Here is a 14,073-nt window from a genome sequence, read left to right as displayed (position 1 = left end):
GTAATTAAAAAAACTGGAATCGTCGTTTTTAACAGAACAGCAAACTTTCTGTCCCCATGGAAAAAAATAAAATACCTGCAGCAAATAAGAGCCTAAATAAGGGTGCAGCAGGGAACGTCAGGTTTTGTTCCTGTCTGAGCAGGAGCAAATATGTAAACAGGGTGTGTCCGACACTTCAGTGCCTGTCACAGCAAACTGCATACCAGCATAGGGAACTCGCTCTATACAGCTTCTTTTAACATCTTTATTAGTTGTTAAATCAGATGATACATTTGTGTAAGAAACAACAAAACAGTTTCAAGACTTTTCCTGCAAAACCCACATATTGAGCATTAATTAAAAACAAAGGCAGTGGTTTTTTTTTTTTAAGTCTATATAAACAAAGTATTTCTGTACTAAAACGGCCTAAAAAGGTGCTCAGATATCCAACAATGTCATTTATAAATTTAAAAGGCAACTGTATATTTTTGTGTCAAAAGTAAGTTCATATATATACATATAACTTGGCACAGCACTTCCAAGACCACCAGCTAATCACAAGTGATTGTTTTATTTGAAGCTTTAAAAAGCATGCAAGTTTATCAAAATCTTCCCCTAGATGAAAAAAATATATATTTACATTAGATTCTTTTACAAATATCTGGTTTTATTTTAAACAAAACCTCATATTAACATACTTATTAGGCAAGCACAAAATATTCAATCTAAATTCCTTTTAAAATGAAAAGCACTATTTACACACTTAAAAAAATCAAAATCTAGATAAGTCATTTTGTTCTTAAAATAAGTGCATTTGTTCTTGAATTGAGAAGGGAAGAGACATTTTGCCAAAGGAACAAGACAATTTACATTTAAAATAAGAAAAAACAATTGAATTGTCTTATTTCAAGTGAATGTTATCTAATTATCTCATTTACCGACTCGAATCAAGGGTAAATACACTTAATTTAGGACATTTTTACTTATTTGTAGATCGTTTTTCCAGTGCAGAGCTAAATTGTTGAGTGGCTCTGCCATTAACGACTTTTACTTAAAAAAACAACAAACATTATGTTTAAATTCATGCTGCTCTGAGCAGAATACAATCCATGCTAGGAGTCGATACGGCGTTGAGAGAAAGTACTGGAAGGGCGTATGTGGTCTCGGCGTTTTATCATAGTTCTGCTGAATCCGTGGTTTTGGTCCTGTTTTCATGTGCAGTTGCTTAACTCAAAGTCCTTTTTAGTGAGACCCATCTGTAACACAAAGACAGAAACAGCGATGAGGAAACGCCTTGAACACAAAAGCAGTAACTTATTCCAAAAATCAACAGATTACTTGATTTTTTTAGTGCATTCAAAGCAAAGGGTTTTAACAAGAGGAGAGGAAAAGTGAGGAAAGTATTTCATGACTTTCTTTTACTGCTGTATGTTTTAAACACAGAGCAGGGCAGAAAATGAAAGTCTGACAAATAGGAACACATTTTTTGTTCTGTTTGGACTTGTTCATTAAGCAAGAGGCTGAACGCCACACCTTTGGGAGTGTCATTCAGCAGGAGGCAGTAAGTCAGAGTACAGCCCAACAAAAGGACTTGTCTGACTGGGTGTTCACACTAAGCAGCCTCAAGACATGTGACAAGTGCCATCTAACTGACAAAAAAATGGGCAAAGATGGAGGTTCGGTCTCTTACACAAAGGAGAATAAGGGTGGAGCACTGTGACTTTTTGATTTCCACCCCTGCTGAATGCTGGTGAAGATTCCCAGTCATCCAGGTCATAGTCATTCCAAAAAAGTTAAACAATCCACTGGACTTTGTTTTCAAGTTATAAGACGTTTCTCTTCCCATCCAGGAAGCTTTTTCAATTCAAAAAGTCAAAAATACACTCCTGATCAAGATCTTAAGACCATTCAAAAAATTGCAAGAATTTGCATTTTGCACCATTTGATCTTAAGAAGGTTCAAGCTAGAGCTTCACGATGTTAAAGGAAAAAATCAGTGCAAGGGACTGAAAACTAACCTGACTCCGCCAGATGGATTTGCTGGATTTGCTCCGCATATCCATCTGGAAACCTTCCGTAGAAGTAATTTTGGGAAGGGGCGAAAATACCATCCTGATCTGGCGAGCTTTCAAGGTTTCACTCGCTAATCAGTCTGGAGACTCTCCGTTAAAGAAAATTTGGAGCCGTTCACCAAACGAACGTCCAATCAGCGTTGGCTTTGAGGCGGGTTGAGGTGTGACGCAACGAGAAGCGCCACAGTTCAGTCTAAAGAACATGGCGGCTTCAGCCGATGAAACTAGCGTTAGCGTGGCTATCGAGCAAGTTTTATGGGAATTACAGAGTATTTCTTCACTGAAAGAAGAGCAAAACACTGCTCTGGAGGCTTTTCTCAGAGGAAAAGATGTTTTTGCTCTTCTCCCGACTGGTTTCAGCAAGAGTTTGATCTATCAATTGGCTCCTCTTCGTCGTCGCTCTGTTAGTACGTCATATGCTTCGTTGATCTGATTGGTTTATTTGGCCCGTCTATCACCAACATAGGCCAATCAGGTAACCAGTATTTTCGCACCTTCCCAAAATTACTTCAACGGAAGGTTTCCAGATGGATATGCGGAGCAAATCCATCTGGCGGAGTCAGGTTAGCAGTTCACAATGCCCGCCTGACAAAGGAGTTCTTCCAAGAGAATAACATCACTCTTTTGGACCATCCTGCATGTTCTCCGGATCTAAACCCAATTGAGAACATTTGGGGATGGATGGCAAGGGAAAATGGACATCAGTTCCAGACAGAGGATGCCCTTCATGAAGCCATCTTCAACACTTGGAGCAACGTTTCCACTAGCCTCCTGTAAACACTGGCATTTCGTTTTTATTTTTTAAAGCTATGGTCTTAAAGTTTTGATCAGCTGAAAAAAAAAAATCATGTTTGAGTGTAAATGCAGTTTTCTATTAATTCTCTGCTCAAAAGTTTTTGTCTTTTACGCTGATTTCTTCTTTTAACATTGTGAAGCTCTACTTAGAACCTTCTTTAGATGCTAATTCTTGCAATTTTTTGACTGGTCTTAAGATTTTGATCAGGAGTGCAGCGTTGAGTTCCAGGTTTTATACAGCAGCCCAACAATGCCTTCAAACTTGGAAACGAAGTCTGGTGGGATGTTTTTATTTTTAGGAACACCCCTGCTGAAGAACAGAAGATGTTTGGTGCAGAGGTTGCTAAAACATGTTCACCAAACGAGGATGGTGAAGTCATTCATCCATTGAGAGATGATTGCAGAAACATTTGTTTGGACTTGTTCAGAATGGTGTCCAACTACCATTATTTAAAATTACTAGTGCTCATCACTCTAATGAGCACAAAAAATGCACACACATTTTTTATGGTAATTGCTTTTAAAATTCATGTTTTGTTAAGTAAGTAAGAAAATAGAAAACAAATGAATCTGACATACAGAACCTTAAGCTTCTTTGTGTAATCTTGCAGTTCCTTACCTGTTTAAAGTTCTTGTGCAGTTTCTTGTAATTATAAATGTTGGAAAGGACTGTGGATGCAGATTTGGCAGCTCTAAGCCCCTCTGGGCTGAAAAAAAAAAGAAAAGAATTCAATCTAAGGTTAAAAATTTGTTTTAATTGAAGATCAGATGTAATATTCTCTGTAAACCACTTATTTAAATTATATGCAGTTAAAAAAACACTGTGTAACTGTTTTTTTAGCTTAATTTGAGATATGTGAAAGGTTAGTGCACAGCACTTCGATTTGTTCAATGCTCTGTTGCTTAAAAACTTTCCTATGTAACTTGAGAGAGTCGCATCTGTGGCCAAATGACTCATGTAACCCAGAACGCCGCTTTGTGGCAGTCTGAGCTCTCCTTAAGCCTAAAAAGTTATTGATAGGAAACAAAATCTTATGACACTTGGCCTACTGCCACCTACTGGTTAGTGACGTCACGGTGCGGTATCGGCTGTCGATCAAGTCCCAGTGCTGTATCTGGTGTTTGTCACAACGCGCTATTATCCAAGTCATCTTGAAAACATTCTTCTTCCAAATGTTGGCTACATATTACGGGTTTTTCTCTCACTGCCGGTAGATGGCAGGAGGGAGGCGCTACCATATTTGGTTGTTAGTTTAGTTGTTGGGTTTATTCTTTATACATCATGTGCATTGTTATTCTGTTAGCCAGATTAGACAGAGTAGAAGGCCTTCCTTCACATGGTGGATATGGGCACATCTTGGAGCCGGACTGATAAAGGAGAGCTAGGTGTAATCCTGGCATAAAGAGGCAAGATGCATAAAGGTCAGGGCATGGATGGTGTGTCAGTTTCTGATACGGACAGCTAAGCATCCACCTGATGCAAACATGGATTCATGGGGTATAAGAAGGAGGAGATTACCTTGTTTGGCGCTCAATCGTTGCCGGACACTCGCTGACGTTTTTTGAGCCCACAGCTGTGCAAACTCCGAGCAATTTCTCTGTCCTGTAACGACCTGACCTGGAATAAACGCTGTTACTTTTTTACTGTTTTATACTCCTTTTTTATATGTTTTTACCCAGTTTGAGTTAAGAGTAGTAAATGACTTGCTCCCAGGTAAAGAACTTCAATAGGAACCAAACAACAGAGCCACCGACGGAAAAACTCCACAGCCTGCGGCCGAAACAACTGAAAAAGATTCCTTATTACAAAATATCTCCAGTGTTTTTAATGTTAAAACACTTTGGCTGTGTTGTGATTTTCTGAAGTGACCTGAAGCTTTTTATACATCTGAGGACAAAGACATTGCTCAGAGTGATTTTGTTTTGTGTGGGGTTTTTTTTCTTGCGAACATGTACACCAGAAAATAAGAAAAAGAATTAAAAAAAAAGTAGGTTGTGCACTCTGCTGTGGGTAGCGGTTGAAAGTCCGATTGAAGGTCTTGCGCAGACGCCTTCAAAAATTAGAGCGCTCGCTAAGATAAGTTGTTTGGAGAGCCAAACTGTTTCTGCATGCAGAAAGAAACGATGATTTTCCCGGTCTGCCTGCAGACACGAAAGATGCATTTCTGAAAACAGACAAGACTGGAGCACAGAGAAGCAGAATGCGTGTTTTTACTTTTTGGGAAACTAAAATCCCAGACGGGGATTGCATTAGAGATTGATTAGGAACAGGATAAATCACACTTGGAGCTGGAACTGGACAAAGTGATACCAGTTCTTAGCAAATGGCCAGGATACCGAGGACACCGCTCCTGGCGGCCATTATTAACTTGAAGAGGGAGGATTTGCCATCGAACTTCTGGCCAGAGAAAAAACCCGTAATATGTAGCCAACATTTGGAAGAAGAATGTTTTCAAGATGACTTGGATAATAGCGCGTTGTGACAAACACCAGATACAGCACTGGGACTTGATCAACAGCCGATACCGCACCGTGACGTCACTAACCAGTAGGTGGCAGTAGTGTTCTTTGACAAACATGGATGCCTCCAGTAAAGCACATTCACATGAAAATTACTCTGAATTAAAAACAATTAATATATTGAAGAGTATGTTATATTTTCATAAAGTACTTTCAGAAGTTTAAATTCTGAATGACTCATGACCAGACGTTTCCTTTAAGAGGCACTAAATGTCAACATTACAGATCTAGCGCCCCTAGTGGCAGATAGTTACACAGCGTCACTTTAACTTGTGTCATATTTAGGATTAACCGGGACAAACCAGACCTTGAGTCCGTCGTTTTTTTGACTGCCATCAGTCTCTCCAGGCCTCCGTTCTCACAGATTCTCTTGGTAGCATCAAAATCTTTCATCACCATGCTATTGAGGATACCGCAGAGGTTAACCACCACTTCAGCAGAAGGGTCCTTCATTTTGCCATCAGTAGGCAACTTGTTTACCACTTGGTCCAATGTCGACGAGACTGAGATAATAAAAAGAGATGCAAAATAAAAAGTTCATTAAACATTAAAAAACAAACCTCAGATCTGACATAAAAACATCTTGCTTAATCTGTCCCAGAGATCATGTTTCTTGCAAAGTGGAGTAAAGTACATTTGACTCAGTTTTACTATTTAGGTAAAAGCATGGGCAATTTAAGCTGACATCTATTTTTTTATATATATAAACATGTTTACACTTTAATAAATCTAATCATTGCCAAGAAGAAATACAATTAATTGATAATTCAGAAAATAAAAGAACAGAAATGAAGAGGTACTCACCATTACTGTGACGAGCTAAATTCCTCAACAGGCCGGTGAGAGAAAGTAGCTCCTTATTCCTGTCTGTCCGCAGGAGATCCATCAATTTTGGCAGAATTTTCCTCTGTTCCACAGCAAACACGCTTAATTGTGCAGCCCACTGTGGATTACAGACACAGACTTTCATTGCAATGCAGCAATTTCCCTCTGGGATTATTAAAGTATTCCTGATTCTGAGGTAAAAGGGTTTTGCTTCCCGGTTATTTGTGCTGGATAAGTCACCCACCTGCCCCTCTCCAGAAGTGATGTTCTGCAGACTTCCAATGGCTGCCTCTCGGGTGGTGGCGTTAATTTCACATGACTGCAGCACACCTTGGTACAGAGTCACTATATTGGGGTGCCACAGCCACTCCATGTCTTTTGGTTCCTTTGTTATTTCTTGGTATATCAAGCGATTGCAGTCCTGCATTGTTTTGGCCAGAAGATAAAAGAAGTCAGATCTATGAGAAAAAGAATCGAATCCATAACATCATCATCAATGGTGATGACTGCTTACCTTGTTGGGTTTTTTGCTGTTTGGAGAAAAGCAGCCAACAGTGCCAGACGATTTATCCGTTTCAACCTTTCTGTTCAAACGCATTTGGTAAGATGGTGGAAGTTCATTGTAGATTTGGTAGGAGAGGTTTCTCAAGATGCACATTGTGTTCTCCACACCCTTTAGCACAAACATACATATGAATATGGGCACAGAGCTGGGATGTGCTCGTTAAAACCCCACATTGCTCTCACCTTTTCTTCTGACTTTCCATTGTCAAGAGACCCTCTAAGGCATCTCACCAAAGACCCGACTAGCCCTTTGGTTTCTCGCATCCGTTGACGGGTTTTCTCATTGCCAGAGCTCAGATTCCTGCAATAAAGATCAGATATCTGTCAGTTTGAAATTCAATTATTTTGGCATTATTTTGGTAAATGCTCAAAAATATGCAGCTGCAAACAACAGAAAATCGAAGAATTACAAAAAATGAGGACTAGAGTGATGCTGGCTTGGTTATAAAACATCTAACCCACATGAGCAAAAGCAGAGGATTGCATAAACAGGCTTTAAAAATAAAAGGTTTGGAGAGGAAGAGATAAAAAAAAATAAATGTCACAGCTAGACCAGAAACAGCTGGAGCCAAAAACAGTCCTAAGCCTAATTGTGACCTGGCTTAGTTTAAGATTGACCAGTTTCCAGTAAAATCAACCTTTAATCAATCAGAGATGGCAAAAGTACTCACTTTCCGTACTTGAGTAAAAGTACAGATACTTGTGTTAAAAAATACTCTGGTAAAAGTGGAAGTACTGATTAAACTTCTTTACTCAAGTAAAAGTAACAAAGTACAGGCTTGTAAATTTACTTAAAGTATAAAAGTAAAAGTAGAAACCACTTTTTTCATGCCGTTGCCTACATTTTAAATGGATGTCTGCCAATAGGACTAGATCTCCGTTGTGTTCATTTTCAATCATCTCGTCGTCCATGCTACTATGCTAACGCCACCGCCACCAAGCTGCAATGATTTGCCGCCAATGAATACCGCCGAATCTGTCGATTCATCTTGTAGTGGTGCGTCAAATGCAACGTAGATTCCCATCCAATTAGATTGAATTTGGTATTGATGACGTGAAAAATAATAACGGTAACTCCATTGAAATGATTCAAAACTAAAGTAACGAGACAATTTTTTAAAATGTAAGGAGTAGAAAGTACAGATATTTGTGTAAAAATGTAAGGAGTAGAAGTAAAAAGTCGCCATAAAAATAAGTAGTAAAGTTAAGTAAAAATATCAGAAAAATCTACTTGAGTACAGTAACGAAGTATTTGTACTTCGTTACTTCCCATCTCTGTTATCAATGAAGCAAAAACCTCTTCCTTTGAAAGCTCCAACTTCACTAGCTACCCAATTCAAGACAGTACTTTTAATGAAGTAGTACCAAACAGGAATGCACCCAAAACATTCAAATTACCTACAATTGGCCGGTTTTCCATTAGTATTTTTATTGGATCATCTACACATCATTGGATTTGAGATGTATGAGAGAAATAAACTTATGTCTAAATCCAGCTTGGAAATATAAAAATATTTAAATGTTCATCCCAAAAGCCAGAGTCAAATCACAGACAGAAGAACGTTTTAGGCTGCAGGTGTGAAACTAAGTCCCCGTCCACACGAAGTCAAAACGAACACGAAACGCTAATATTTTCCAGAACGTTTGTCGTAAAGACGGAGACGTAAAATAAATGTGATCGTCCACACGAATGCATGAAAACGCTGCAAAATGTATGCCAGGCCTGTAAGTGGCGCTGTGGTGCCAAAGCAAAAATAGGCGACGAAATGTTGGGCATGCGCAGTAATATTTATACATGGTTGCCCTGCGGGTCCATTTTGGTGGTTCAGTCAAATTCAGGTGCTGAACTATGTGGTCGATATTGCTCTGTTCTTCCTGGAGATATTCCAGAAGAAGAAGATTCTGTTGTAAGCCCGACAGCAGGGTGAGTAGCATGAGCAGCAACCATTCAACACAGTACTGCGCCATTGTTGTTGTGATACTGTGTCGCGCATGCGTGTTTAGAGGCGACGCTATGACGCATGCGTGTAAGAAAAAAAAAATGCGGTAAGAGCTTAAAGATGGAAACGCGAAAACGGCGTTTCAGAATCTTCCCACTCTGAAGGCTGAATAAAAAAAACATCGTTTACAGACCCCCGAAACGCCGGCTTCGTATGGATGAGAGGCTGGTTTGGTGAAATATTAGTGCGTTTAGGCCAGGGTTTGACTTCGTGTGGACGGGGCCTAAGTTCCTGTTAAAAGCTTTGCACGGATGGGTGGAACATGCAAACCAGACCGGACGCCGGCTTCCTTCACGCCCCTCTCAAACCCCTCTGTGAAGGAAGCCATCTATGTTAAGAAAGAAAAAACATCCTTAAACAGTCTCTGACATATCAGAGACATAGACGGGTTTCGCATATTACACCCAACAAAGAAATCGAACGACCCCCATTCCAAAGGGGCGGACCCGCTTGTCAGGTTTAATTTGCATGTTTTCTAATCAAAAACAAGGCGCTGTTGTGCAACTGGATAAAACCTGGAACTCAACGCTATTTCTGACGTTTGGAATTGAAAAAATTTCCTGGATGGGAAGAGAAACATCTTCAAAATTTGTAAACAAAGTCCAGTGGATTTTTTAAAACTTTTTTGGAATGACTGGATGACTGAGAATCTTCACCAAGGCAAGGCAAGGCAAGGCAAATTTAATTGTATAGCACAAATCAGTAAAAAGACAATGCAAAGTGCTTTACATGATTAAAATAGAGGAAGATAAAACAGAATCAAAGCAAGTAGGAAAAACAGTTGGACTAAAGAAAATATGTTTTAGTTGAACTGTTTAACTAGAACAGTGGAAGGCAATCCTAAACAAATGTGTTTTTAGTCTTGATCTTGACCAGCGCTATTTTCCATAAGGTTTACTCATCGTTTTATTCACTGTTTCACAAAGTCACAGTGTCATGTGAAGATCCCATTTCTAGGGCCTGACAGACACCTCTCACCTTAGGCATCCGGTTGTGTTGGTGAATATTTCGTCCACAGATGGAGAACTTGTGTGGTTCGGCGTGTAATCCTCGCTCTCATGCTTCTGCTGCTCCTCTCGCTCAGCAGCAGGAACGAGGATCTTCTCAGAGAGCCCGGTGAGTGTCTCCTTGGCTATAATCTCCTTAAACTTGTCTTTGGAGGAGAGATTCCACAGAATACCTGTAGGAAAAAGACGATTAACATATATGTGTATGCATGTGTGTAAAAATCAATGTCTAGAACAAAATAAGAAGCTTAATTTAACACGATCTCTGGCTCACTGATTATCTAAACCTTTATTATGCAAGTTCCATCCTACCCTTTAGATCTACTACCATTCAGACTGCTTCTGCATTTATATGTCCTAGTTTTCCTCTCCAGGTCATTTTATTTTAGGGATTTTTATCCTCAGACCTGAAAAACTTCTCCGATAAAGGTGAACATACACTGACGCTTTATCAGTTTCACTAAGCTTAATGGTGAACTCTGGACTCGGGTGTAACTGATAAAGGTGAAAATGAACAAGGACTTCTTTCATAAGAGAGCACACACACACACACAGACACACACTTCCCTGTTTTCAAAGAGACAAAGCCTATAGGTATGACAGCCCCTCCTCCTCTACACTTTCATTGTATTTCGTTTCTTCCCCATAATATCAGTTTCAAAGGCTGCCTTCAAGGATGAAGATGCTTGCTTTAAATTTGACCTCTTGTTTTTGGAACCTTTATTGTTTAGTTTGAAAGGAAGCAGCTCTCAAATTGGCCTGTTGTGTTTATAAAATAATAAACAATAATAATAAAGATATTTTCTGACCAAGACAGGCATTAAAAAAGCTTTGGTGATTTAAAAAAAAATATGATCTGGTATCGTTTTGGGAACCAAACACCTTCAGGATCACGAGTTGGCTGCTAGCAATGCTAAGCTAAAGCATTCTCTTTGAAGCTACCAATTTGTGCAAAATGATAGAGCTTTTGTTTTTATTGATTTTTCTACGCTTTGATCAACTTTAAGTAAAACTATATCACTTTAATAGGATTATAGAGAGTAAATAAATTATTTTGAATGGTTTTTTTCTATTAATTAAAATATCTATTCTGTTTTGAATTCACAAAAAGTGTTTTTTTTTTGTTACGATAAGCATAACTACCACCATATGGTTGCAACAACATTAAGATATGACTGATCTTGGAAGGAAAACATCAACCATATTAGAGGACTTGCATTAAAAACTATTAAAACAAAAATATGCTGAGTTTTTAAAAAAATTCGATCTAGATCAGGGTTAACCAATTAAAAGAGTCCGAATAAAAAAACTCATCAACCAGTAAAGGTCTGGGGACATTTTTAATTATAATCTGTTACTTTAAACAGAATTTAACACTTAGATAAAATAAGGTGTTTTATATGTTATATATTGAATAAAAAACATTTTTTTCCATTTTAAAATCTAAAGTGTTTTTGAAGTAGAGAACAACAATCTTTCAGTTTGGTTTATAGATAATTTCCTGATTCCCATATTTTCTCAAACACCTGAACTGAGCGTTTATTTTCTTTCTTTTTTCTGTCTTAATGTTGGCAGTGGGCTTTAGGCTGCCCTGCAAGGCTTTAAACCTGGGTTTAACCGGAGACTAAGCCATTCTCAAGCACATATCAAGGAGCTCATTTTGAGCCTGGATCCAGATTTATTGTTGATTCTGTTCATGGTGGAGAATCCTGCTTCACAGCAGCAGGTTGAGCCAAACATCCTCTAAATGTGCAGGGTCATCTTTGAGCACGCCATTTCACTTTTCTTTCACCAGTTCACCGCAGTTCTTCCAGCAGTCCACACTTTCTCTGCTCTCTTTTTCTCATGGTCTTCTCCTTCTTTCCCATCGCCCGGCTTGCCACAGGTTTGCCTGCTGTGTCTAAAAGTAGCAGCAGCAGCAACCCAGACTGACAGCTCATTGGCTCATTTAGATCACGTGCAGCCTGGAGCCGGACGCTCCCCAGGGCTTTACCGTATTAACAGGAGAAGAGGCGCAAGTAAAATTAGACACTGCGGTGGGACAACATGCGGTAATTTATTAATGTTTTAAATCAGGTTCGGTGCTGATTAGCCAGCAGGTGGATCTGGATCTGAACCGCTAATCCGTTACCTCTGATCTAAGCGGATACCAGACACTTTTTACAAGATGTTTAAATGATGAATGCTTATGTTAGAGAAAATGTCATACGTCCTTATGGAGAACTTTGTGAAAACCAGTTTATGTCAAGCTGAGTAAGGGAGTAACATTGACTCCCAATTACTCTTATTTAACTGTATTTCTATCAACACACTTTTTACTTTAAAAGCAGCAATTTATCTGCTGACACTGTAGTCAGCCTAAACCAATCAAATTAACAGAAACAGTCAAAGTCATAATTAGTATAGTCTTTTTTTTTACTAATGTATGTTCATAAGCTACTGAATTATTTTTAACTAAATATGTTGAGTTTAAAATAAAAAACAAGCTTAGTTAGACCTCGGTTTAGTCAAAGCACTGAGCTCAGAAAGTATGAAGATAATAACCTGATTAATATTCACAGTCTGGATCCTTTTACCTGTGATGTTTTTGTAAAGCTCATCATCATTCTCTTTTAGCGCCTCGTTAAGCGCAGCGATGCCGTTGAGTTCAATCAGGGTTTTCTTGTTGTCGTTGTTCTCATAGATGAGGTTGCGAGCAGCGCCCGTTGCATAACGGGCCACTTCTGTGTTTTCGCTGTTGAACAGGTCCACTATATCCTTAATGGCGCCGTGCTGCCGCACCTAAAGCAAAGAGATGAGCAGAATAGTACAGTCATTCAAACATCATTCATTCAATGTTTGTTTTTTTAATACAGATCATTTTAAATGAACTCTTTTTTTTAAACCCGATGCAGAATTTTTTTCCTACAAAAAATGAAACATTTTATAATATAAAAAGATAATCGCCTCAGTTGTCAAATATCTGAGAAAATATATTTTTTCTTCAGTGATTCTATATTTCATTTATGGATGTTTTTTAATTGTTGAACATATGCAACAAACCCTTTGTATAATGTCCAAAGCCATGATAGGTGCCAGTTATTACACATTCAGTTTGGACCTAGTAACCTTTGACCTTCTATTGTTTCCATTTCCACTGGTCCCTAACAGTGCATGTTATCATCCACCCAGAGAAAGGTTGTCACAAATTTGTAAAAAAAAAGGATATTGGGCAACTACTCAGAGGTGAACATGTTTGATTCCCGACCGTTGTGGGCAAACAAGGATTCTCCTTCTTCTTCCTCTCAGAGGAAAACCCAGCAGCATGGCGGGGGGGCAATGAGTGAAATGGAGTTCTTTCTGTCAAACTGACAGACCGTAGTAGCCACGTTAGCTCAGCCATGTCTTTGTCCAAATATGTCGTCTCCTTTTCTTTTTAGGGCTTTCAGCACTAAATTGCCCAAATATCCAAGGCAGCGCGTTTCACTCTAGTGAGCTTCATGTTCCTCTGCTACTGGTTTGGCTTCCAGATAGACGAGTCCGAGTAGCGCCATCTCACTGCAGAGCTGAGTAGTTGCCTTTTGTATCTATGCTTCTTTTTCTATGTCTGCTTCTGTCTCCTTGAACCCCAGTGGGCCTCAGCAGATGGCCGCTCACACTGAGCCTGGTTCTGCTGGAGGTTTCTTCCTGTTCAAAGGGAGTTTTTCCTCTCCACTGTCGCTACAAGCATGCTTAGTGTGAGGGATTGCTGAAGAGTCAATGAGTCGATGCAATCAGCTGGTTTTCCTTAGATAGAAAACTTTGAATCAATCTGACTGGATGATCTGGTGAACTGGAGAGTGACCTGAGATGACATGATGTGAATTGGAGCTATAGAAATATACTGAATAGAAAATTGAATTAAAGGTGAACTTAAATAAGCTAAAATGATTTATACCTATTAAGATTCAAAATAAAGCTATACATTTATTAGAAAGAGGATTCTCCGAAGAACCCAGAAAGGGACATTAGTAATTTATATCCAAAACTATTTTAAACTAATTATACTTTTGCCTTATTTAGGCGGAGAAGTTAACTGTGAGAAATATAATCCTGACGAGCTACATAATAAATCAATAAACAAACAATGACTGTTGGTTCACTCTTGCTAATGTTTTACAACTTTTTTCCATATAAGAAGAAAAAAAGTGTTTTTGGTTTAAAAAAAAAAAAAAAAAAAGCCTATTTGCAGACTTTTTTTGGTTTTATTTTTGAAAAAACCATTAAGTGTTAAAATTCCTGAGCATTATTTTTCATCATTAACGAGCCTCATCTTTTTCTACCTGAATGTTCC

General features: G+C 38.7%; 1 protein-coding gene across 2 annotated transcripts in view; it reads right to left on the bottom strand.

The window, feature by feature from the left end:
• Positions 1 to 1,052: 1,052 nt before the first annotated feature.
• LOC119787425 (plakophilin-3-like) overlaps positions 1,053 to 14,073 on the bottom strand; it is a 29,299-nt gene continuing 16,278 nt past the window's right edge. For both annotated transcript variants that reach the window (XM_038291290.1, XM_038291289.1), the window contains 8 exons: positions 12,338 to 12,542; positions 9,733 to 9,934; positions 6,938 to 7,055; positions 6,705 to 6,863; positions 6,170 to 6,611; positions 5,673 to 5,868; positions 3,465 to 3,552; positions 1,053 to 1,235 (listed from right to left, as the gene is read on the bottom strand). In XM_038291290.1, coding sequence (XP_038147218.1) covers positions 1,191 to 1,235; positions 3,465 to 3,552; positions 5,673 to 5,868; positions 6,170 to 6,611; positions 6,705 to 6,863; positions 6,938 to 7,055; positions 9,733 to 9,934; positions 12,338 to 12,542 — 1,455 coding nt within the window. In that variant the 3' untranslated portion in view covers positions 1,053 to 1,190. The remainder of the gene's footprint in view (positions 1,236 to 3,464; positions 3,553 to 5,672; positions 5,869 to 6,169; positions 6,612 to 6,704; positions 6,864 to 6,937; positions 7,056 to 9,732; positions 9,935 to 12,337; positions 12,543 to 14,073) is intronic.

Source organism: Cyprinodon tularosa, unplaced genomic scaffold (genome assembly GCF_016077235.1).
Source record: "Cyprinodon tularosa strain WSP-4 unplaced genomic scaffold, ASM1607723v1 ctg298, whole genome shotgun sequence".
NCBI lineage: Eukaryota > Metazoa > Chordata > Actinopteri > Cyprinodontiformes > Cyprinodontidae > Cyprinodon > Cyprinodon tularosa.
The sequence above is the reverse complement of the archived record's forward strand: the minus strand, read 5'-3'. Positions and strand labels throughout refer to the sequence as shown.